The sequence below is a fragment of the Crocodylus siamensis genome, chromosome 2 (genome assembly GCF_052110815.1).
Source record: "Crocodylus siamensis isolate JL-2025a chromosome 2, ASM5211081v1, whole genome shotgun sequence".
NCBI lineage: Eukaryota > Metazoa > Chordata > Crocodylia > Crocodylidae > Crocodylus > Crocodylus siamensis.
In genome coordinates, this window is record NC_143396.1 from 35,064,528 (window position 1) to 35,090,804 (window position 26,277).

General features: G+C 43.2%; 1 protein-coding gene across 8 annotated transcripts in view; it reads left to right on the forward strand.

Moving 5' to 3' along the window:
* Positions 1 to 26,277, forward strand: part of SLIT2 (slit guidance ligand 2) — a 453,521-nt gene that overhangs the window by 387,184 nt on the left and 40,060 nt on the right. For 7 of the 8 annotated variants that reach the window (XM_090035691.1, XM_090035688.1, XM_090035693.1 and 4 more), the window contains 7 exons: positions 811 to 882; positions 1,088 to 1,159; positions 9,834 to 9,905; positions 11,602 to 11,765; positions 24,134 to 24,258; positions 24,381 to 24,478; positions 25,849 to 25,988. In XM_090035691.1, coding sequence (XP_089891817.1) covers positions 811 to 882; positions 1,088 to 1,159; positions 9,834 to 9,905; positions 11,602 to 11,765; positions 24,134 to 24,258; positions 24,381 to 24,478; positions 25,849 to 25,988 — 743 coding nt within the window. The remainder of the gene's footprint in view (positions 1 to 810; positions 883 to 1,087; positions 1,160 to 9,833; positions 9,906 to 11,601; positions 11,766 to 24,133; positions 24,259 to 24,380; positions 24,479 to 25,848; positions 25,989 to 26,277) is intronic. The other variant, XM_090035689.1, reaches the window with a different exon arrangement.

The following is a 26,277-nucleotide window of genomic DNA, read 5'->3' on the forward strand; positions in this document are numbered from 1 at the left end:
GTCAAATTTATTTTTAACCTAGATAAAAATTATCATACAATCTTTATCACGTTATCATTTCACCAATGCCTTTGAGGGCGGCATGAGTTATTTCTGCCAATCTGATATACAGTTAAGGTGCACAAGACCAAGTTTCCCTCCAGCATATTTTTTTCCAAACTTTCTTTATACCAAGCACCATCCTTTTCAAACCTAAGCCTTACATTTAAAGCCAAAAGGACCTTAATTATTAGCTATTTAGCAACCAGAAAAACTTAAATTGTTCCTCCCACATACAAACTGAAGATTTTTCACTTTACAGATACAGCAGACAGCCACAAGTTGGGGGACATAACACCTTGTTGAACATAGTGATGGGGGGAAGTTTGTTAACTTTTTTGTGGTTTCCTCTACGTTTTAGAGCAGAATACACATTACATGTCAAGTAATACTTATACAGATGTTATTAGAGAGATGGCTAGAAAGATCCACATTTCAGCACATCTTAAATCTTCATTCACAAGACTAATATTAGGTTCACTGCTGAACTATATGTAGGATCCTACTTGAGTAGCATGATGGACACTTGTATATGAATTAGAAGACTGCATTGCTTTGCTTTTTTTCCTTTGTTGAAATGGGAATGCTTTCCATTTTGCAGAGTAAAACGCTTGGCTTGTATGTGGCATGTGACAATAAAACATGTTTTAAATATTGATATCAATAACAATACTACCTCTACTAATAAAAAAGGTAATTTCAGATCTAGAGTATGGTGTTTCAGGATTTGTGCAATCACAAGGACTGAACTTGTGAATTTATTTTTTGTAGAGATTTAAGTAACAACAGAATCAGCACTCTTTCTAATCAGAGCTTCAGCAACATGACTCAGCTGCTCACCTTGTAAGTTTAAATATATAACAATGAATGTTTGAAAAGATTACTGTGTTCATTGTCTTGAAAAGAAAAAGCAGCCAGTTGACATTAAAACTTGCTTGGTTTGTAGGCTGTAAATTAACTGTTCTCTAACTGGATATAATTTCAAAAAATGCTCTACATTGTGTGTAGTGTTTGTCTTACTTGCTTACAGTATATTCTATGCTTTCAGAATTCTTAGTTACAACCGTCTGCGGTGTATCCCTGCACGGACATTTGATGGGTTGAAGTCGCTTAGGTTGTTGTAAGTAGTGTGATGTTTTTTGTTTGTTTCTTTGTTTGATGTTTTCTGTTTTTGTTTTTGTGTTTGTTTTTTTGTTAAAGTCCTTCTCATCTGCAGCAGACTGAAAAACCCATGGGGAACTAGTATCTTTTGAAACTTTTTGATTAGTCATCAAAATATTGTGCTACTTAATGTTTTTTTGAAAACTTTAAGCACATCAATTTTAGCTTGTGGATTGTTGCTGGCATTCCCTCAATGAAGAAGTGTGCCTGGGCAGGTGAATCTCAAGGTGACCAAGTAGCATAAACCTTATAAATTACAGTTTTACTTAGGCAGGGCTGGTTATTCAGAAATTAATTATATTTGCTTTGGTCGCATATTAGAAATGCCTGCTACAAGGGAAGTTGAAGCTTGTTTATATTACAAGGATTAAGGGGAGGGAGTGGGGGATGACCTAAAGAGTTTGCCTCACTTGTAAGAAAAAATTATCTGCCTCTTTTTCCTGAAATAACCTGTCTCCATATCATAGATCATAGAGAAATAGGGCTGGAAAGGACGTCCAGAGGTCATCTATCCAACCCCCTGCCTGAGACAGGATCAACCCTATCCAAAGCATCCTATACAATACATAATCTAAGCTCTACAAAAGACTAATATCACCTCCAATACAACACAGACCTAACACCCTAGCCTGCCACAGGTAAAGCAGGAGAACCACAATAGCCAGCATCCTGCTTCTGTAAAATGTTGGTAATATATGCCCAAGAGATCCTGGGGAGAGGGCCATGTCCCCTGCTATAGAGCAAGTAAAAAAATCCCACAATCCATTCCAGTCTGACCCTGGGGTAAAATTCCTTCCTGACCCCAAATATGACAATCAGCCTGACCCCAAGAGGACTGTCTAGCCAGGAGCATCTGGCTTTGGTTCCAGTAGGAGCATTAGCACATCCCAGTCAAAGTCCCCAGCCTTGGCTGTAGCCAATAACCAATGCCTCTGAGGAAGCCTTAAAACACCCTGAAACATGTTGGAGAAAGGGTGGGGTGGAGGCAACTAGCAAAGTCCAGTAGCATGGGAAATACCCATCGTAGAACCCAGGTAAAACCGTGTCTAGATCATCCCCAACCAGTGGCTCTCCAACTTCTTCTTGAACACTGTGATGGAGAGTCCAACAATTCCCTTGGCAGTCTCTTCTACTGCCTTACTAGTCTAACAATGAAGATGTTTTTTTTTCTGGATAGCCAGTCTAAATTTACTTTGCTGCAACTTCAAACCATTTGTCTCTGTCCTCCTCTGTGCAGCAAGCGAGAAAAGGCACTTTCCCTCTTCTTCATGGAAGCTCTTCAAGTATTTGAAGCCTATCATGTCCCCTTTTAACCACCTTTTCTACAAGCTGATAATGCCTAGTTCTTTCTGCATCTCCTCATATGACTTGCTTTCCAATCACTTTATTGTTTTTGTTGTCCATCTCTGGACCCTCTAATTTATCCATGTCTTGTTTAAAATGTGGAACCCAGAACTCCATACAGTACTCCAGATGAGGCCTAAGCAGGTTCCAAGTAGATAGGCACTGTCACTTTTCATGTCTTGCACCTAATGCTTCTGCATCTCAAAACTGCATTTGTCTTGTATACAGATGCATCACACTGCAGACTCCTATTGAGTAACACCTTGCATTTGTTTGCATTGAACTTCATCCTCTTAGCTCTAGCCTAGCTTTCTAAGATCCTTCTGAATTGTGCTCATAACCTCCAATGTGTTTGCAGTCCTTCCCAAGTTTCATGTTACTCAAGAAGCTTTCTGTGTCAGCACCCAAATCTTTAATAAACACATGGAACAGCACCAGGCCTAGCATAGACCCCTTCTGGGACGCCTCTCAAAACCTGAGGTGCACTGATATATCAGTTCTTATTGTATTGGCACTGATAAGAGGAAAATTGACATTATTAGCAATCAGCCTTTTTTGGCTGATGTAGCCAATGTCACCAATAAATGCCATATCCATGGACACAGCTGCAGCATGCACATGGCCAGGAGTGAAGCTTGGCAGCTTGAAAAGCAGTGTTTGACTGGGGAAGGGAAGAGGCATGGGGGTTTAGGTCAAGGCCCAAGAGCTCCTGCCACTGCACACACCTCTGGGGGAGGCATGGGGAGCATGTTCTCCCTGGATTTGTACACGGGGCAAGGGCAGGCTGGGGCCGGAGGCTGCGCTGACCTCTTCCCAGCAGGAGGGCTGGGCTGGGGCTGTGGTTGGGGCAGGTGGCAGCAGCGCTGGGGCGGGGGGGAGTTACAGAGTGGGCTTCAGCTACCCCAAAACTCATCATATCCCCTCATAGCCCACCCCTCCCAGTGCCTTCACTGCCACCAGCATAGCCCCAGCAAGGCCCTCCCCACTAGGAAGAGGCCAGCACAGCCCTTGCCCCCAGCCCACAGTGGGCAGCCTGTTCTAATCCTGTGCACAAATCCAGGGGACACATGCCCCCCATGCCTCCCCCAGGGGTGTGCATAATGCTGGGAGCACTCTCTAGATGAGCATGGGCTGCATATTGACAATTGGATCGGTGTCAGCCAATATGGTTAATAATCAGCCAAAAAAATTCTTTATCAGTGCACCTCCAACTCAGAACTTCCTGCTAGTCTGCCATGGACCCATTAATAATTAGCCTTTGCCTTCAGCTGTTGAGCCAGTTATCCACCTTGTAGTAATTTTATCTAGCCCACATTTCTCCAGTTTGTTTATGAGAAGGTACTGTGGGACCTTATCAAATGCCTTGCTGAAATTCAGATATACCATATCTACAGCATTACCTTCATCCACCCAAGTAGTTACTTTGGCAAAGGAGAACAAGGTAGAATCTGGAATGGGCTTCCCAGGGAGGTGATGCACTGTCCTATCTTGGGGGTCTTCAAGAGGAAACTGGACAAGCACCTAGCTGGGGTCATCTGACCCCAGCACTTTTTCCTGACCAGGGCAGGAGGTCAGACTCGATGACCTACTGAGGTACCTTCTGACCCTAACATCTATGAATCTATAAGAAGTTTGACGAGCTTTAGTCCAAGTACCCCCGCCACTGTTTTTTTGCGCAGCTATGCTGATACATCAGACACAGGAGTCTGCTGGATCTCAATCAAGTCTGTTCAAATGCACTGGAATTCCAGCGCTTCAGAGCAGCCTTCGTGTTGTGGGATGGGGTCCCCAGGGATGGCAGTGATGCCCCTAGAGCTCCGTGTCCATGTCAGTCTTGGACAACAGGCACCCTTTTCCTTTCCTGCCATGTCTTGCTAGTAATTATAATAAATAGGGAAGCTGCCCTTGAGTTTGTGTTTGGACACGGTCCTGATGGACCCTACTGAACCCTGTGGGTTTTTGGACCCCTTTTGGGTTCTGCTTAAAATGGATGCCTCACAGGACACCCTCAGCTTCATGGGCTAGATGTGTGGCTCCAAAACTACCCCTTTACCATGCCCCAAGCCTCACAGATGGTATTTAAATGTTATCTCTCTGAGGCCTTAGTTTAGTTCATCCTCCTGTCATCACCAGGCTCTCCGCAGCCCTATCTCTGTGCCCACACTGGCAGTGGGGCTTGCTCACCTTCTTTGCCACTGCGCCCCCTGGCACTGTGCCCACTGGTGCTGGGGTCTGCTCACACTATTGTCACTGCACCCTCTGGCACTGGGGTCTCCACACTGTAGTGTGCCCCAATGAGGTCTCCACCTTCCCCAGTAGCCTTGGCCCAGTCCACCAGTTTATAAACAGCACCAAAACATAAGCCCCTTGGCTATAACATAATACAAGCAATTCAGGGTGTGCTCTGTCTCTTTAAAAAACCAGGGTCAGGTAGCCTAGTACCCAGGAAGGGTGGAGACAGGGCCAGAGGCCCACAGCCTTTGAGGGACAAGACCAGAGCCCTAGATGAGCAAGATGAGGGCCAGAGGCCCAAAGCTGAGAAGATTGAGACAAGGGCTGGCACCCAAGAAGCTAAGGTCTGGTACAGTGTGCTGAGGCAAAGGGGCCAGTGAGAGCAGAGGGGCAGGGGCTGAGAAGGCCAAAGCCCCAACAAGGGAGAGTGACGGAATGGTAATACCTGAGGGACATGGGTGTGGCTGTAGGGGAGGCTGGAGGCCAGAAAATTACCTCTTAAGGTGATTAGTGCCCTGGGGCCAGGAGGACCACACCTAATGCCTGTAGGGTAGGCAGAAATTAGAGGGGTTTGGGAGGAATCCACTGACAATTAGTGGGCAAGGGCTCACTTTGAAACCCTGGGACAGCCTCCCATTTCAAGAACCAGTAATTGCATGAAGGCATAGCAGGCGTGAAAAGGAGGGTACCTTAGGAGCCAGAACTGGGCAGGAGTAAAGAGGCCAGTAGGGGGTGTCACAGACCTGCTACAATTAGTCTAGCATGGTGTACTTTTGGTAAACTCACTATATTTTATACTGTTTTCTATTCATTGCCACGGCTTTGTTCCTTCACATTTGTTTTAATTGTTTTCCATGCTTTTGAGGTGAGATGAGTGAGTCTTTATTTGCCAGAATCATATTCTGTCCCCTTTAAATATAGAAACTATACTTACTTTCTCCAATTGCAGGGTGTCATCACTGATTTAACTGATATATTTAAAGCCTTGCTGTTGAACCTGGATATTGGATGTTCCATCTCCTTCAGATTGCCAAACTTTCTGCCTTAAACATTTTGAGTTCTTTGCTTCCAGCTCAGATGTAGTAGTAGCATTTCCAAAATCTGCTTTTGTCCCATCTCAGCATCTTTGTTCTAACAGAAAAAAAACAATGTTTATTTATCTTGGGAAAATATGTAGATTAAACTTAATATCCACCCAGTCTCAGTATTCATGATAATAAAAGGACTACATATGTAGTTTCATAGTTTCTAGGGTCAGAAGGGACCTGAGTAGATCATGTAGTCTGACCCCCTGCCATGGCAGGAAAGAGTACTGGGGTCAAATGACCCCAGCAAGATGTTCATCTAACCTCCTCTTAAACACCCCCAGGGTAGAAGCCTGCACCACTTCCCTTGGAAGCTGGTTCCAGACCCTAGCCGCCCTGACCGTGAAGTAGCACCTCCTGATATCAAGCCTAAATCTACCCTCTGCCAGCTTGTGACCGTTATTCCTGGCCATTCCTGGCAGTGCTCGGGGGAACAGTGACTCCCCCAATGCCTGCTGATCCCCTCTGACTAGTTTATAACAGGCCACTAAATCCCACCCCCCCAGCCTTCTCTTCTGGAGGCTGAACAGGTTCAGGTCCTGTAGCCTCTCCTTATAGGGCCTTCCCTGTTGTCCCCTGATCATACGAGTGGCCCTCCTCTGGACCCTCTCCATGCTGTCCACATCCCTCTTGAAGTGCAGCGCCCAGAACTGGACACAGTACTCCAACTGCGGCCTGACCAGTGCTGCATAGAGGGGGAGGATCACCTCCTTGGACCTGCTCGGGATGCATCTGTGGATGCATGACAAGGTGCAGTTGGCCTTCCTAATTGCATCCCCACACTGCCGGCTCATGTTCATCTTGGAGTCAATGATGACTCCAAGATCCTTTTCCACCTCTGTGCTGACAAGAGGGGAGTTCCCCAACCTGTAGGTATGGTGCCGGTTATTCCTCCTCAGGTGCAGCACCTTGCACTTGTCTGTGTTGAATCCCATCCTATTCTCATCCGCCCACCCTTGTAACCTGTCTAGGTCCGATTGTAGCCCGTTGCTTCCTTCTAGTGTGTCCACATCCCCCCACATCTTAGTGTCATCAGAAAATTTGAACAGGGTGCTTTTTACCCCCTGGTCCAAGTCACTGATGAAGATGTTGAACAGTGCGGGCCCGAGGACCGAGCCCTGCGGGACCCCACTGCCCACGTCCTTCCAGGTTGAGTAGGGCCCATCCACTACCACCCTCTGGGTGCGGCCCTCCAGCCAGTTGGTGACCCATTTGACTGTGTGGGTGTCGACACCACAGTCCCCCAGTTTCTTAATGAGAACGGGGTGAGAGACAGTGTCGAAAGCCTTCCGGAAGTCCAGGAAGACTATGTCCACTGCTACCCCTGCATCTAATGATTTGGTGATCTGATCATAGAAGGCCGCCAGGTTGGTCTGACAGGACCTGCCACTGATGAACCCATGTTGGTTGCCCCTAAGCATGCAGTCCCCTGCCGGCCCCTCGTGGACATGTGCCAGAATAATTTTCTCAAACAGCTTGCCTAGGATCGAGGTAAGACTAATTGGCCTATAGTTTCCCGGGTCCTCCTTTTTCCCCTTTTTGAAGATGGGAACCATGTTGGCTCTCTTCCAGTCCTCCGGTACCTCACCAGAGCACCACGAGTGCTCGTAAAGCCATGCCAGGGGGCCTGCAATGACCTCGGCCAATTCCTTTAGAGTTCTAGGGTGGAGATCATCTGGACCTGCTGACTTGAATATGTCCATTCCCTCCAGAAGTTCCCTAACTAGTTCCTCACTAACCCGTGGCCCAGGTGTGCCTCCCCTGGGGCCCGAGGGGGGCCCAGAAGGGAGGTGACTGTTCTGGTCCCTACTTAGGAAGACGGAGGCAAAGAAATTGTTAAACATATTAGCTTTGTCGTCTGGTGTGACAACCAAATTCCGCAATGCGTCCTTCAGGGGCCCCACATTACCCGGAACCTTCTTTTTACTCCCTTTGTATTGGAAGAAGGACTTCTTATTGTCCTTAATCCGGGAAGCTAGCCCTAGTTCCATCTCTGCCTTGGCCTTCCTGATTGCCCCTTACATCCCCGACCAACTGCAGTATAGTTATCCCTGGTGATGTTCCTTTCTTTCCAATGGGTGTACGCCTCCCTTTTAGCAAGGAGACATTCCCGGATGCTTTTGATGAGCCATGGAGGCTTGTGTGCCCTCCTGCTCCCTTTGATCCTCGTTGAGATTACCCTCCTTTGGGCTTGGAGGATCGTCTCCTTAAGGAGTGACCACTCTCCCTGGACATGATATGATATGTTACTGACACTTTTTATAATAGAAAACTACTTATTTTTTTAGTACAAGATGGGGAAAGGAAAAAATGGAAAACGAAAAACAAAATAGTCATTTGACAGTTTTTGTTAAAAAAATATTTATTTCCTATAAAAACTACCATTTTTAAACAAAAGGCCCTAGTTATATGTTGTTTTTTTGTCTCCATGTCCTATTTAACATGTGGAACCCAGAACTGCATACAGTATTCCAGATGAGGCCTAAGCAGGTGCCAAGTAGAGAGGCACTGTCACTTTTCATGTCTTGCACCTAATGCTTCTGCATCTCAAAACTGCATTTGTCTTGTATACATGAAGTAAAAAAAACTTTCTCTCGGTTCGTTTTCTTTGGAGGCTCATTGAATAACAAATCCTTAGGCACACATTGTTGGTGAGACAAAAGGTATATATTTGCAAATAGGGTCAGAGGGAGAAGACAAAAGATCAAAACCCTCTGCCCCTGAGTACAATCATTAGCAGGCTTTTATCCCCTCTTTTCTGGCACGTGTACAGAAACAGGAACTCTTACAACTCATTTTCGGTTCATACAAACATGCATGAGAATACGTCAGATCATGCATCCCATGTGTATTATAATTAACTACTTAAGTATGCGGGGCTGATAGGTTTAATATGTATTAGCTGATTGCGCCTGCTCAGAAAGTACTTTAGGTTACCAAAAGTTCAAACCTTCTCTGCCCCAAGGACAGGACCATTAAAAATTGCAATTTACTCTTATCTACATGAGAACGCTAAGGAGTATATGCTTTACTGTAACAAAGAGATAGTAAATTTGCAGAACAAAGAGAGCTCTTGGAGTTTTTCCTTCAGTTCCCAACCCCCCCTTCCCTCTCTCATTAAGGAGACAAGGAGGGCTGGCAAAGGACAACACTATTGATAGAAGCTAACAGCTATTGATAATGCATTTTTAATAATATTTCTAACATACAGATGCATCACACTGTAGACTCATATTCAGTAACACCTTGCATTTGTTTGCATTGAACTTCATCCTCTTAGCTCTAGCCTAGCTTTCTAAGATCCTTCTGAATTGTTTTTTTTTCTGTCTCCACAGCTACGTTGAAACCATTTTATAGCATGATTGGGTCAGATATCTCTAACACATTTATATTTAGAGGGTGTACACATAACTTTTGTTAGATGTTGTTTTTATACCAATATAGATATCACATGGTTTTAATCATAAACACGGGTATGTGTAGGTGTATATGTAAATGAATGAGTATATAAAAAGGGAAAGAAACTAATTGGATAGGTTTGCCCAGTGTGTGACTAAATTAGTTCTGCATTTTGATCAATAAAGAGGCTTCATTTTACAATTAAACTAATTAAAATTTACAACTTAAAATTTGTTTTCATGAACATATTTGTTACAAGTGGTTTCCATGAAAAAACAAGTGGAAAGAACATTAAACAATTTATAGTTAAATGCTAAACATTTCAGAAATAGTACTTTTTCTGCATTTCTGCCATGGGTGGGCCGTTGTGTAGCCTTGGGAAGAACTGAAAACCACAGGAAATGTAATTCAGTGTGAGATAGAACAAAATTGGTAAACCTCCAAAATGAAAAGTTAAATTTCAGGTGTCTTGCTTCTCTAGTTGACATTACAAATAACAAAACAAAAAAAATCCTTTTACTTCTACTTTCACTCAGAGAAAAAGGAAAAAAAATATTTTGATTATTTTCTTAGGTCTTTACATGGCAACGATATTTCTGTTGTTCCTGAAGGAGCTTTTAATGATCTTTCAGCATTATCGCATCTGTAAGTATTTGGTATTTGTATATTGTTACATATATAAGTGTTGATTTCCTGTGTACATGAGCATTCATGGAAAACTTTTCTTTTCTGCAGTAGTATCTTCCTATTCTGCTTCACTTTCTGTATGACACATAAGAAACAGACAAGTGAGAGCTTTAAGTGTTTGGTTTTAGAGGAAGATACTGAATCTTTGTTTTTTGCAATAGAAGAAAAGGTACACATCTGTGTACAGGTGTATCTGAATGTGATGCTGTTGAACAGCTGCAGTTTTTAAAGGCTTTATATGAATAGTCACCTGCTTTAGATCCAGCTTTATCTTTAGACCTGAATATGCCATCTGGAGATTTCGCTGAAATTTGAGAGCATGTTGAGTATTTTTCATGTCATCCTTATGTCATGGCTGATTCAAATGTTGCTATCAAGATACTCATGCCTTCATGCACATGCTAAAACTGAGATGGGCAATTTGAAAGGAGTAAGGGAAAGGAGGTCAAGGGGGGCAAAGGAAAAACAGGAATTGCTTGTTTAATGAAAAACATGACAAAGGGATTGATTTTTTTTAAATTTGGACTTCAACTTACTTTTTCCCCTTCCTTGATTCTAAAATGGCAGCTATAAGTAATTTTGGCCGTTCTCTTGAGAGCATTTAAAAAATGTGTGGCGCACCAGAGCATAGGCACTGTACAATTTTTCCACACACAAAAAATGCTGTTTTTTATCGTTAACACTACAGACTTGCCAATATTTTGATGCCGAATAGGTAATTTCTCTCTTCTGTTCTACCTGCTGGCATTTTTATGCCACCACTTTGTGACATGGTATCAACAGAAAGAGAAATACCTCTACTTTCTTCTAAGAGATGGCTGTATTTTCATGCACTCCAGCCATTTCCCCTGTTTCTTGAGAAGAGAAGGTTTGATCATGTTCTTCACAATTGTCCTTTTCCCAACAAGGGATCTTTCTCTGTAATTTTGAGTTGAGATGCATGTCCCTTCAAAAGAGAGAAAAGCTGGGTCATTTTAGCCAGTTGCTAAAAAATATTGTCTATTGCTGATACAAAGGAACTTGCTAAAATAATTAGCATCACAATTTGATTCCTTCCCAATGAACAGCTCTTATGGCAGTACCTCCATAATGACCACCACTGATGTTGGCACCACTGAGTTTGCACAGAGATTTTTTTTTCTAATATAGGCACATGGAAGGGTTTTCCCATGGGATCACAGATGAAAAAACAATTAAAACAGAAATTGCTTCTGCCATTCCCAGTGATTTATGAAGGTCACGCAGCCATGAGGTCAAAGAAGGAAGTACATTGTTTTAAAAAGGGGGTGAGGACTCTACTTTTTCAGGCTCAAGATTTCTAGGAATGCAGAGGTGATGCTTCATTCTCTGGGTAACTAAACTTCCTGAGACAGTTTTTTTTTTCTGCAGCTGAAGATGATTTCTGTTAACTTACAGACTTTGTCCATTAAGTTCCAGGGATGATACAGAGCTCATTAGCATCAGCCCATCACTGAGCAATGGCTATGACTCAAGCCAGAGTTTGCTGCTAAATATCTTCCCTAGCTTCAAAGCCAAGATCCAGCCAAGCCACATGACAAATTTACGTTTCAGTCTTTTCTACTGATCATATTTTCATTTTGCTTTCCTTAAAGCAACTACATAAAACCATTATCTTTTTTTTTTCTTCTTTCAGTGCTATTGGAGCAAACCCACTTTACTGTGATTGTAACATGCAGTGGCTATCCGACTGGGTTAAGTCAGAATACAAAGAACCGGGTATTGCACGTTGTGCTGGTCCTGGAGAAATGGCAGATAAACTACTTCTCACAACTCCATCTAAAAAATTTACTTGCCAAGGTACCATTTTCTTTTTCTTCTGATGTGATCATTTTTTGAAATTTTATGTGTGCTGAAATTTTGAGGTGTGAAATAACAGAATAATCTCATGCTCTCTAAAGATATTAATCATAACATATTCACCCTAGAGCCCAGGGTCATCCACAAAACCAAGATAGATACTTCTCATAGTCGTGGCTCTATCATAGAACACATGCTCCAGTGTCCAATTCCTTTTGGCTAATGGTGCCCTGAGAAGACTTTCTTCTGAAAGTGTTACATCTTACACTGTGTGCTGTACAGATGTTGATCAGTATTAGTGCTAGTTTCTCCTCTCATTCTGGGCTTCCCCGCTGCCCCATGTCCCTTCACCCAGCCCCTGGGGTTCCTCCTGCTTCCCCATTTATTTATGGCTGCCCATACTGTCTGGTCTAGGGGAGCAGGCAGGGAGGGGTTATCTTAGCTGCATTACCAAGCTGCTGTTCTTCTCTGGGCTTAGCCTACCCAAAGAGCAGCTGTGGCAGCAGTGGGAGGGCAGGCAAGTTAACCCTTCCCCTCCTGCTCCCCCAGATCAGACAGTGCGGGCAACTATAAGTAAATGGGGAAGGGGAGAGTGAGTGGGGATCTGGGGTGCTGGAAGGGGAGTGGGGACTGTGGGCTCAATATGGGTGAGCAGAGTCAGGGTAGGTGGGGTGTTTACACTAAGGCATAGTCTAGAGTGGGTAGCACGTCTCAGAGATCGTCCTGCCCTAGAGTGGCATAACTTTGAGCCATATGATAAGTGCTTATAACCAGTTTCAGGTGTTAATGTGTGGACAATCCAGGGGTTACTGTGTAACAAGGCCCTCAGTGGAGCAGTATCCCAAGATCCATTAATCTTTGGCTCTAAATGAGATTCTTGCAGCTCTCATGTCTGATCAACAGGGATTCTGGTTTTCTCTGATTAAAAATCCAAAATCCGTGATAAAAATTGAAGGCCCCCCACAGCCTCTCCCAGTGCTGCTGGTGCCCCGCACTCCCCCACCACAGCCCTCCTGGTGCCCCTTGCAACAGACCCCCAGACATACAAACACTAACACCCTTCCCAGGAGGTAAGTGTGCATGGGGGGAAGGGGCGGGGCAGGGCAGGGGAAAGGGAAGGTGCTGGGGGAGTAGCTCAAGAAGTGGGGGATTGTGCCCCTGTGCCCACTCCCAGGAGCAGGGCCAGGGGGTGAAGGCAGGGGTGCCACTCTGTAGGCCACACACATGCCAGCTGACTGGCCTGACAGGAGGTTCGCACACGGAGGCTGCCACCGCAGCTCTGCCACTGTGCCTTGCGCTGTCATCCTAGGGCCACCTGAATGGCTTTGTGGGTAAGTGGCACAGGGTGCGGCAGCAGCAGTGTTGTGGCAACCACTGTGCACAGGCCACATATGTGCTGCCCAGCTGGAGGGTGAAACGGGGGGCTTGCATTCAGTGGCATGCCCCGCAACCAGCTGCACGGCTCTGTGGTGGCATCTGCATGCGGGGTGGGGGGGAGGCTTTGTGGATAAGCACTGCCACCATGGAGCCATGCCCTTCGCCCCTAGATCCTAGAGGTAAGTGGGACTTGGGGGCTATGGGGCATGGCTGGGGAAGATGATTTGGGGGCTCAGGGAGCAGGGGGTGCTGCTGGCCCCAGGTGGCACATTGCAGCTGGGAGCAGGGCTGGGGGGTGTGAGCAGGGATGCTCTTATGTGGGGGCTTTGCAGGCAAGTGATGTGTGGGACACAGCATGGTGGTGCCCGCCATGTGTAGGCCGCACACATTCTGCCTGGCCGGCTGCCCAGGGGAGGGGGAGATGGAGACTGGCATGCAGCTGAAGCACAGCTCTGCAGCCATGGTGAGAGATAGGAGTGGGGGGGTGGGGGCTTGGGCTTGCACGCGGTGCTGCTGCTTACCTGGAGGCCCGTTATGGTGGTGATGGCCGCTACCTCCAAAACCTCCTGCTGCCGCCATGAAGCTCTGCCCGGAGCTGTGTGGCTAGCCACTGGGTGGCAGCGGCAGTGTGGTGGTGGCTGGGTGACACACAACGATCCCCGCAACCTTACCGCTGCCTCTGGCTGCACAGCTCTGAGCAGGGCTCCGCAGTGGCAGTGGGAGGTTGTGGAGGCAGAGGCCACCACCGCTGGCACAGGCAGCCCCACAGGCAAGCGGCCATCTGTGCCAGTGGTGATGACCTCTGTCTCCAAAACCTCCTGCTGCCGCCGCGGAGCTGTGCTTGGAGCTGTGCGGCCAGAGGCAGTGGCGCGGCACAGGGTGGTGGTAGGGATGGCTGTGTGCCACCCAGCCAGCACCACGCTGCTACTGCTGCCCGGCAGCCAGCTGCACAGCTCCAGGCAGAGCTCCACAGCGGCAGCGGGAGGCTTTGGAGGCAGCGGCCGTCGCTGCCATAACGGGCCTCCAGATAAGTGGCAGTGTCGCGTGCAAGCCCAAGCCCCCACCCCGCCCCCATCCTTCACCATGGCTGCAGAGCTGGCCATGGAGCTGTGCTCCAGCTGCATGCCAGCCTCCATCTCCCCCTCCCCTGGGCAGCCGGCCAGACAGCATGTGTGTGGCTCGCACATGTCAGGCACCACCACACTGCCCCCATACCACTTGCCTACAAAGCCCCATGCAGAGGGGCACCCCTGCCCTCACCCCCTGGTCATGCTGCCACCTGCCATGTATCACCTTGGACCAACAGCACCTCCCACTCCCTCAGCCCCCAAACCACAGTCCCCAAGCCCCACTTACCTCCATGCTCCGGGGCGAAGGGCGAGTGTGAGCCGGAGCCCAGTCTTGGCTGCCTCAGATGCTTAGCCCCCCCCGCCCCCCCTCCAGGCAGGGCTGGGGATTTCCTGCCCTTTTTGCAATTGGCTCTTGCAGGCTGGAGCTTGTGCCAGCCTGCAAGAGGTCTTGGCAAAAGCGGAGAATCCACAGATCTGGTTTTCTCTGTTTTTCTGAGGGAAATGGAAAACCCAGATCCCTGCTGATCAAGAAACTTTCTTTTCCTAACCTGTCATGTTTCCATTTCAGTTTTTCTAGTAAATATTGTAAACATCCCTGAGCCTTGCAGTTCATTCTGCCTCACAAGATCAACAGGAAATGCCAACCTGGATCAGACCTGTGGTCCACGTTATTCAGTATTCTGCCTGCGGTATTGGCCAGCATAAGATGCTTTAGGAATGCTCAGTGTTGACAGCTTCAGGATACTTATAAAGATGTCATCCTATTCCATACTAGTTTAGAAATTGTTTGAAGTCTTAATACACAAAGTTTTATCTCCTGTTTTTCATTATTAATAAACATTTTTTACTATTAATTTTGTTATCAATATGACCTCCCAGTCCCATTTCTGACCCATTGATTCTGCCAACTCAGCAGCTTCCATTATCTTATTTTTTGGATATTCTGTTTTTTGGTGGTGGGAGGTTACATTTTCATCAGTTTTATTTGTTTTTCCCCTTCAACATTTTGAAAGCACAGAACACTTTGCTGTAATACCTTGTCTTCAGATTCAAAGATAGATGCATTGAAATATCCTGATGGGGGGCGGGAAATCTCCTTATATTCATCATTATTAATGTGGTCCTGACTAAATTGATGACCACTTCTGAGGTGATTGATAAATGCTAGCTGAAATTTTTTCTTGGTCATTCTCTTATAGAAGTAACTTAAAGTTTAAAAGATGAATGCCTTTCAAACTCTATTGACTGATTCAACTTTTAGTGAATTCTTCAAAGGTATTCCAAATTCTTTCCTAAAATAGTGATAGAATGGTGCTTTTTCTTTTGTCAATCATCTTGCCAACCTCCATTGCCAACATGCTCATCCCAGTGAGGCATTTATTCCTAAATTTGGTGTCAAAGGGCTTTTACATCTACAGCCATTGGTGGGGGGGATCCAAATTGTTTTCATTGTTGAGTTTGACTCTATTTCATTAGGCTTTGATTTCCCCTAAGAAAACAGTTATAGCCTTACATGGCCAAAGGTATAAGGTTACGGCAGGGCTCATTCCATGTCAGACAGGTCTGTTGTGGCAGCTATTTGTGGTTCTGATTTGTTCTGTACATCAATTTAAGAGGTTTCTCTTATCTACATTTACTAAACATTATTGCAGTTATGCTTGATCTTAAACATGAACCAGAAACTGGTTTGTGACTATCATGAGAACATCCCATGATCGTTGGAGGTAAGGAGATAGAAATAGGTGGTACTTTTCTTCCTTCTGTCAAAATTAAGCATTCAGTAATTTCGAAAGCAGTGATTGTTAACTGGTGTACAGGTAGCCCTGGGCTAGCTTGAGATCCTTTCAAGGTTGCAGCTGGATGCCATGTATTTTAGATCCACAAGGTGTGCAGACAGAAATCAAAAGCTAAACTCATACATTTCAAATAGCAATCCATAGTTTTAAAAACATTCTGACCTGTTTTAGTCTTTCTGAGTTCTTTGCAACTGAGTTCTTTGCTCTCTTAGTTAGTTTTCTGTAGTCCAAAATTGAATGAAAACTAAGATCTGACATTGTTCAAGAGGTGCCTTGATTCTAAAAAGGTTGAGAACCGTGGCTGTAAGCAGTGGACTAAATGATGCTTGAGGTCTCTTCCATCTCTTTGATTGTTAAAAAAAACAACATTTTAAAGTACATGGTGATGTCTTGTTTCCAATCCCCTTCACTGCCAGAAAATCTTAAAGTTTTACTGGAGGAGATATTGGTTCTGTTTATTACATAGAAAAATCTCTGTAGCTGCTACATCCTCAAGACTGGGGTTTTTCAATGGGTTTCTTTGCAGGAAAATTATTTGCCTACAGCTACGATTCTGCAAAGAAACTAAAGATAATAGAAGAACACACACTGCCTTCTTCTCCAGTTAGTTCGTGACCTGTAAGACATAGGTCTTTATTATTCAGTTATTTTTTAAATTTATATGCAAGTAATTTCACCTTCTGTTTCGAAGAAACTGCCAGCAGGGACATTTAAAAAACCCATATTCAATACAAGATGCTCCTTGCTAGAAGCAAGAACTTCGGAACTCTGAACTCGAATGGAAGTTGGTTCTGCTTTGGTCATGCATATGTAGAGATAACCAAAGTGGCAACCTGTTATGATGAATATATTTAGAGAGCAGGACTTACAGCTGAATTATTTTATCTGTGTCATTGGTTTCTGTCAAAAGCAAAATGCAGCGAATGCTCGTCTTTTGTAACACACAATTACTACCCTTTGAAAAAGAGTGCTTTTAATGAAAGTCTCTGAGTAGCTAAGATTCACATAAATAACACATGAGAAGCTGATGAAATTATCTTCTTAAGTAATAGGAAACTCCTCTGATATCTACTTCTTCAGACTTTTTTCCTAGTTTTCTTTTGTGTGGAGGCTCTAACAGACTCTTAATCTCTTACTTCTGCCCTTTTACAATCCATGCCCTGCTTCTAGAGATTCCAGGGCCTTGTGGTTTTCTGATACAAGGTAAGCTTATAAATAGACCTTGAATGGATTATCTAGTTAAGACTAGACCTTCTGACCTTCCCTACACATACCTCAAGCAGACTTCTTTCCTTTCCTAATACATGCATGTATTTACCCTTCTCTGAATACAGTTTTGAGTGTTTCTTCTTTGTATGGTATATACTATGGCTGTATAATATAACCGTTGTCTCTTAAATAGCCTACTCTTTTTGGGTTGAAAATTAATAGTCTGAGTCAAGTGTTGGTTACAATTACAGTCTGATTGCATTGTCCTATAATCAGCAATTTTAACAGCAATTTGTGATGAAAGATAATGCAATATAGATATTGGAGTAGGACTAGGTCATATGCTGAGGAATAAAAGAATTTCTTAAATCAGAGCAAATTAATCCAGGGTTTAAGATTTTCTTGTCTAATGTGTTTCTTTGTGATCTAGTTTCCTTTTTTATATTAATTTCTCTTAAAAAAACAAAACAAAACAAAAAACCAAAAACAAACCAAACTTACACAGACATGACATTTAACCTATAGGTTCCTTCCATCCCTAATTCTCTAACTCTATGGACATGTCTTTTGTATAAATAATAACAGGGTTGTCCAGCTTCTAAATTAGCAGGGGTGGCATATCCCACATGATGTACCACCAAGGGCCTATGCTTTGCAGGTTCCACCAGCATGAGCTGTAGGCCCCTTGCACTATGTACCATGCAGGTCCATACACACGAGTGCCTCACCTTCCCCTGCATCACCTACTGATGCCCCACTGACGGTTCCTTCTCTGCACCATGCTACACCCCACCACCCCCCTGGGGCAGGAAGTGGAAGTCAGAGGAGGGAGGAGTATCCTGGAGACCCCAGCTGCTGCTGGAGCTCTAGGTTCTGAGTAGCAGTGGCTGACTAGGAGCCCAGGGTCTGCAAATTAACCTCTTACAGGCTGCCAGTTGGACATCCCTGAACTAAATATTGTGTCCTTCAGTATTTATCACTGGATGTTTTTAATTGAGTGAAATATATATAGAAACTGAGGGGCTTAAAATGTAGAATGGTGAATGATAGCCTACAGGCTTGATTCTTCTGTATATGAAAGCTCCTTTACACTTGCCGAAGTACAAAGGGGCTATCATGCAAATAAGAATCAGGCAGGAGAGATGCTCTACCACTGCTGTTATGGTTTATAAGGTAAACCAACACCTGAGGAATATTTTAAAACCTGTCAGTTACCTAAAGGAGTAGTATTATACCATTCATCCTCTCTCTGTGGGTTTTCAAAGTCTATAATCTAAACCAGTAGTGGGAAAAATATGGCCCCCGGGCTGGATCCAACCCGTCAAGGGATTTTGTCTCTCTGTGTCCCTAGGTCTCGCCTGGCCCAGCCACCGGGCCTACCACCTGTGCATCAGAGCTGGGCCAGAGCAGTTGCCAAACTCCATTTCCCAACAGCCCTGGCAGTGGCAGCGCCTTCCAGCTGCCACAGCCACCAGGCCCAGCCCTGCAGGCCCAGCCCCGCTGCTCAGGCACCCGGGCAGAACCTGCATGGGCAGGGTGCTGGGTTGGGGGCTGAGGTGGGGCTTTGGGCAGGTGGGGAGTGGCATCTGAGAGTGATACAGATGGCCGGGCCATGGGACCCTGAGATCTTGGGGCAGTGACAGCACAGGGCCAGAGCCGAGGGCAGAACCATGACCCGCTGCCTGCCCAGCCCTGTGACAAGCATGGACTCTGGGGGCAGGGGCGTGTGGGGAGTGGATCCCGGCCCCAGCCCTGGGCCTGGCCCCAGCCCCATGCTGTCACTGCCACAAATCCCAGACCTGACCCCGGATGCAGCTCCCTGCCCTCCCATGTGCTCTGCCCACATGGCTCCCGGCTGGTCTCCATGGAGACCCTGGGATTGCAGGGTGGTGACAGAGCCAGGCCCTGTTCTGCTGGCTGGGACATTCAGGGAGCAGAGCATGGCTCTGCCCCGGACCTGTCCCTATGTTGTAACTAGCTGCTATCCTGGAGTGTCCATGGAGACCAGCCAGAAGCCACATGGACAGAGCACATAGTCAGGTGCCCGGGATGGGGCTGCAGCCAGAAGGGGAGCTGCATCCAGTGTCAGAGCTGTGATCTTAGAGCAGTGACAGACGGGGCCAGAGCTCAGAGCATGACCCACTCCCTGCATGTCCCCGTCCACAGGACCAGCATCCATCACAGGGGCATGTGGAAAGCAGATTGTGACTATGCTCTGGCCCTGGCCCCAGCCCCACACTGTCACCACCACGTGACCCTGCCCTGTGATCCTGGCCTTGCCCACCCACCCCACTCCCGAGCACTGCTCCTCGCCCACCCACAGCCCCATCCCATATAAAGAGTTTTGGTGAGCTGTTGTGCAGGGGTGGGGGGCTGCTGACTGCCTGTGACAGCCCACAAAACTCCCTTTGTGTCCTGCAGGCTGAAATTATTGCTCATCCCTGATCTAAATAGTGATTTTTTCTTGTAAGTATGACATGGTTCACGTACAATACAGACTTATCTTTATTTATGTACCTTAGCTAAATGTCTTTTTAAATTTATATTGGTACTGGCTTGCATGCTGGGATCCTAAGCGTTAGCTGAACATTAAAGGTTAATGTGGGAACAAAATCTTAATTTTTTAAACTAAAACTTATTTTGGCTAAAATTCAGAGAAAGTATATAAGATTTTCCCTATTCTTCTGACCTTCTGGTTTAAGGAATTGGTATAACAAGATTTAAATTTATGCTGTATATGAAATATTACATACTTTCAAATAATTAGTTTAATGCAAAATCTGGACACAGTGATAACTACTGTCTTATGGGGAATCAGGTTCCTATATATCTGTCCCTTTTGTTAATGAAAATTAGGATCCTAAATCAGTTAGGCTAATGGGGCCACCCTTTTTGACAGGTGTGCCACAAATTAGCCCTGCAGGGTACCCTCCCTGAGTTGCCACTCTGTTCTCTTTCTCCAGCTGATCTGCTGTACAGCTTTCTACTCCTTTCCCTGTGCTCCCTGACCAAGTTATTCTTTCTGCTCCATGCCCAGTGCTCCCTACCTAATCTGATGCTCTGCTTTTTGCCTTATCTGTCACTGTGCTGCCTGTCTCCCCCTCAAATCTGCTGCATGCTACACTCACAAGTTGCCCATGCCACAGGTTGGTCATCTGTGATTTAGGCAGTATTTACCCAAGATAAAAGGAGCAGAAATAAAAAAAAGGAAGCTGAAAGCAACATAAATTAAGAGAGCCGGAGAAATGAAATAAAAAAACTGGTGCTTATTTCTCTTTCCACTGAAGTCTACTGCCATTGAAGAAACAGATCAACAAGTTCTTTTCATTTGACATCATAAGGCTTTCTGTAAAAATATTTACACACTATCAATGCAAGTAAAAAGTATTTCTATGCTCAGAGGGGAATTCAGATTAAACAGTAATTATTAAATTGTTAGATGAACAAATAGAATGTGCTAGATATATTCACAATTAAACAAGATCCAATAGACCTTCCACACACAGCTGAAAACAGGTCTTATTTGAGATTGGAGATAACAAAAATATTTCCCCCCACATTGTCACCCCCACATTGTCACCCTATCTGTCCTTAACAGTTGTTGTGGTACTTTTGATCCAATGTTACAAGTTACAGTAAATCTCCAAAAAGAGACTTTAATCATAGGACTTGCATTTAGATTTGTAGATCTGATGGCCACCTATAAGTTTATCAGGGGTGAACACCAGGATCTGGGGGAACATCTGTTCACCAGAGCGCCCCAAGGGATGACGAGGTCGAACGGTCACAAACCCCTGCAAGACCGTTTCAGGCTGGACATAAGGAAGAATTTCTTTACTGTCCGAGCCCCCAAGGTCTGGAACAGTCTGCCAGCGGAGGTGGTTCAAGCACCTACATTGAACACCTTCAAGAGTAAATTGGATGCTTATCTTGCTGGGATCCAATGACCCCAGCTGACTTCCTGCCCTTTGGGCAGGGGGCTGGACTCGATGATCTCCCGAGGTCCCTTCCAGCCCTAATGTCTATGAAATCTATGAAATCTAATGTGTTTAATATAATCAAAATTACTGATATTTTACATCTTTATTATACATGAAGTAAAAGGCAAGGCACCAAATGCAGGGGATAGACACCGGAAGAATAGACGAGGAAGCATAATGTTACAGCATAGAATTATCATTTAGCACTCACTTTTTTCATTTGTTCCATATTTGCTTGAATGAACCTTACAGCCTTCTGCCATTCACTCAGCATTAGCCTATAGGCAGGACATTTGCAATGATAATTTCGTGACATTTGTTTCAACTTGCCTAGCTATGTTGTTTTTTCCCTTTAACAGGAACTTTAATTAGTTTTAGATTTCTTATTTAAACTAAGGCAATGATGCAAACAAATGGTCAATGATCCATACAGAGTTTTATGTCACTGAAAATAAAACCACCACCTTTCTGCAGCTCACTGTGTTTTTTAATTATTTGCAATTCCATATGAGCTCAACCACAAAAGGTAGAAAAGTATTGAAAACAAACTTGGTCAGCTGTTTCCCAACATGGCCGTCCACACATTGCTGAAAACAGGATATAACAAATACAATATTGGATATAACAAGGATGATGGCACATGGTCAAGTTTCCCTTCCTTCAGTTCCTGTTAACTTCATTACAACACCTTGTCTGTCACTACAGATAAAAAGTATAGTTGTCAAACCGTTGACAGGAAAATCATAAGAGTATAATTTGTACTTCACCACTTAATACAAACAGCTTTTTAGCAAATTATTTTGATTGATAAAATTCTTCAACCTTAAGCCCAAGATCAGTGAAGAATGTCTGATTTATAGGCAAGGATGTTGTTACTATTAAATCTTTATTTTCATATGAAAAGTCTTTGTTTCATTTTGGGTGATTGCTTTGCACCCAAAGTTTTCATTTAATGTAAACATATATTAGAGGTGTATTTAACCCTGCACCTGAGTAACTAATTCTGTGTTCTGCCAGGAGAGCCACCAGCAGAAGATAAAATTTTAAATAAATTATCGTTTCCCAAATAGCCTCTCTTCCCACTAGGTTAAATATGCATGGGAAGTATTCTGAATTAACTTTATGTGTGCAATCTGTTTATTATACAAGGACAGCATTGAAAATTAGCAAACAAAAGTTACATAAAATAAAACCAAGAAAGAGAAGTCGCATGAAAGAGATAGGCTTACACTGTAAGACAATGGGACTTTGAAGCTTTGCCTACTTCACCAGTACAAAAAAAAAAAAAATAATATCAATAAAGCAGCTATTTGGCAAAACAAGGGATAGTGTTTTTGGTGTTCTGTTTGAAAGAAATGTAGAATATTTTATCATTTTCAATGTTCTTATACTTTTGCTATTATGCAGTATTCCCTTTTTCAACTTTCAAGAATTTCAAGGACAATAAATAAATTCAGAACTCCATATTACCATAGACACACTATACATAAAGGCATTAATCCAATTTCCCTCAATATAAAAGTACAGCATTAAAACTACAGGCCTTTGCGAAATACCATATAAAATCTCATTTATTGGACACTAGTGTTTTGAAGTAGCAACTCATTTATTTACTACTGGAGAGCACACAGGAAACCAGACTTCCTATGGTAAATCAGACAACATCATGAACTAAACCAGTGTCAGAATTGCAGAACTATTTGTAAACTTAATAACACAGGAACCTCAAAGTTTGGAAAGTATTCACTGTACATTGAGGGCCCCATTGACTCTTCATCTGCCCCACCCCCATTGTTCTCCTTACCATGTTGGGATACATAATGGAATCTTTCCCAGCCACCCTTCCAATGTTAAATCAGGGGATCAGGGTGTTTGCTATGTGCTATCTATAGCCCAGGTGACAGCACCTGTCTAGCATACTTAATAGAGAATGGTTCCAGTCACCCTGCTGCTCTTTCGGTCACATGTCTATTGTCTCCCACAGAGGACTAGGAAAACAATCTGTGAGTCAGGATTAGCTACTTGAAAATTGTGAAAACATAGCCTGTGTCTTTACTCATGTGACAAAAATTCAACTAACCTCACTCGTAACTCAAAAATGCACCTTTGGGAAAATCTGTTTTGAATTTTTAAGATGCCTGGATTTTTTTTTAAAGTAATCTGTGCTGTTTAAATGGACTTTTTTTTATGCATGTATAAAAGAGAGAGAAAGAATCACCCTATTTTTGCAGAATGTCTATAAATTCAAAAAGGTCACCTTTGAACTATTTTAATATTAGAGTGTAAATAAGACAAGCTCCATTTGATTGCAGTTATGAAAAGGCAGACTTTATCAGTACTCAGCCACTTGAGTTTTATTACAACAACTGGTCCTCACCAGTAGTGAATGGAAGGTGAATAGGAACATGGGGCACTAACAGAAGTGACATTTTGTTGCACAATTGGCCCCCTGAAAGTGTTCTACAGAACAACTGCAGAATTGCACAACAAATTAACCTTTATTTAATGAGGGTTCAGATGAAGGTGCTCCAAAACGACCTATATTTAAAATTTTATGGTGGCACAAAGACACGAGGAAAGGCAACATCTGTTTTCACCCTCAGTCTGACTCTGAGGTGGGCTGGAATGGTGAGGATATTTGTTTGAAGGCTTTCTGAAGGATAGTATAAGAACATTTTTGTATGACAGGCCTAAGCATGATCTCAAGGTACCTATGCACTCATCCAGCCTTCTGATAAATAAAACAGTATAGCTGGCCAGCAGATCCTTATCCATCTGATGTGGTTTTAAAGCATACAGAAGTGCCAGAATGATTAGACAATAATTGTATCACAAGAAAATGCCCAAAAAGCAGTATGACACAAATATATTATCCAATACAAATGAATAAATAATAGATGTTTATCTCTAAGTGTTGAATTTGTATTTTGTTTAAGGGCCTGTGGATGTTAATATTCTCGCCAAATGTAGCCCCTGCTTATCAAATCCATGTAAAAATGATGGAACTTGTAACAATGATCCTGTTGACTTCTACAGATGTACCTGTCCTTATGGCTTTAAGGTATGTACTAGGTGAGCTAAAGAACTGAGCTAAGGAACATATACGTTTCATCATTCTTCCCAAATATTACAGGAGCTTTTCATGAACATCCAATGGTTGTCTTATTCTTGATTCTATCCCAGGGCCAAGACTGCGATATTCCAATTCATGCCTGCATCAGTAATCCTTGTCAACATGGTGGAACTTGCCATTTGAAGGAAGGAGAAAAAGATGGATTCTGGTAAGTGGCTTTTATCAGTAGAAACAAAAGAGAAGCCCTACTGAGTCTGAACCATTTGTTAAATTAGAAAAAGTGTAAAATCTTTTGGCCATTTAGTCTTATATCCCAAGGAATAATGAGGAGATTAATGAGGGCACAAAACCACAGTGATAGTCTTCAAGGACTTTGGAAATATTAGGAGAATGTCAGCATCCTCAGAAAGCTTAAAATGCTTTAAAACTTTTTTTTAACACTGTGATTAGTCAAAGCACATCAGGGCAAGACAGCACAGTGTTGACTCCATTATGCTAATTAATAGCTAGCTAGATCCCTGCTGAAAAAGTCTCACAATTCAGCTGTTGTTGTGTATATTACTTCAATGGACAGCATGTAAATGATAATATGTAAATCCCAGTGAAACAGAAGATTAATGATTCATTTCAAACCCACCATGCCAGCAGATAAACATGCTGTGAGCATTTTTAATCTCAAGTTATTTAATCACACAGTACAATTACTCCAGATGTACTTCATGAATTATGAAATAAAGTTCTTTATTAAATGACTAATAATTCCACATAAGAATGCTAATCTACTCCTCAAGCTTGTTAAAATGCCACTTTAAAAAGAAACATTCTTTATCCTGCAACTCATTAAGAAATTACCCTTATTTTTTTAATCTAAATTCTACCAAAAGATAAGAATGCCTGCTATTAACAATTAACAATGTACATTTTAATATCATGCCACTGACATATTTTTTCTAACTTCAGAATTTGACCAGTGTCTTTTTTGAAAATGTGACTGGTTTCAAAGATCATTATATAACTATCATGATGGGTGCACCAGAAATATCATTGACATTTTTTATTATATATAAATATACTTTGTGCATATGTGTGTGAACAATTTGCATCCATTATTTGTTTTCATATACTATATCTTCATACAAAAAGGCATAGTAGCTTCTTCCCTGAAGATAAACCAGTGGTTTTCTTATTGTATATCTATGCATTTCACATAAAGGTCAATCCTACAAAAGTTTACATGAGTAAAGCTAGACATGCATATGATTTTGCAGGCTCAGGACCCTTTATGTAGGACTATTATACTCTGATATTGTCTGTGTTGAAAATCAAAGGAGTGCAACGTTCATGAGTAAATCTATGATATGAAGGCAACATGCACTCAGTTGTGGAAGACAAATTGCAAAGGAAGCATTTCATTTTTACATTGTAAGGGCATACCAAGTGAAAATCACTGTTTTATAATGTTAACATTTGAAAATACTTCTTTGTTACTTGTAAGACAGACCATTTCAGAATGTTTGTAAGATTGCTTGATCTCCCCAACTGAACTCAGGATAAGCAAATTTAATTTCTTTATTACAGGTGTGCTTGTGCAGATGGATTTGAAGGTGAAAACTGTGAAGTGAATGTTGATGACTGTGAAGATAATGACTGTGAAAATAATTCTACCTGTGTAGATGGAATAAATAACTACACGTGTCTTTGTCCACCTGAATACACAGGTAGGAATGTGAGGGAAAATATAGATAATTTAACAATTGTTAAATAATGCATCTCAGTAAAGCTGTAGAACTATATTTTATTATTTGTAGATTAATCTTGATTCCATTAAAGACCATGGAAGTTTTGCTATTATTTCCAATGGAATTGAGATTTCATCCTGTGTTTCTTTGCTTTTTGGTGGCTTATCAAAGTAGAGACTTACTGAAAACTTTTTGTGTTCATTTGCTGATTCCCTTATTAGTTAATAACTCTGTCATGGTTAGAAATAATGAAAATTAGCAAAAATGC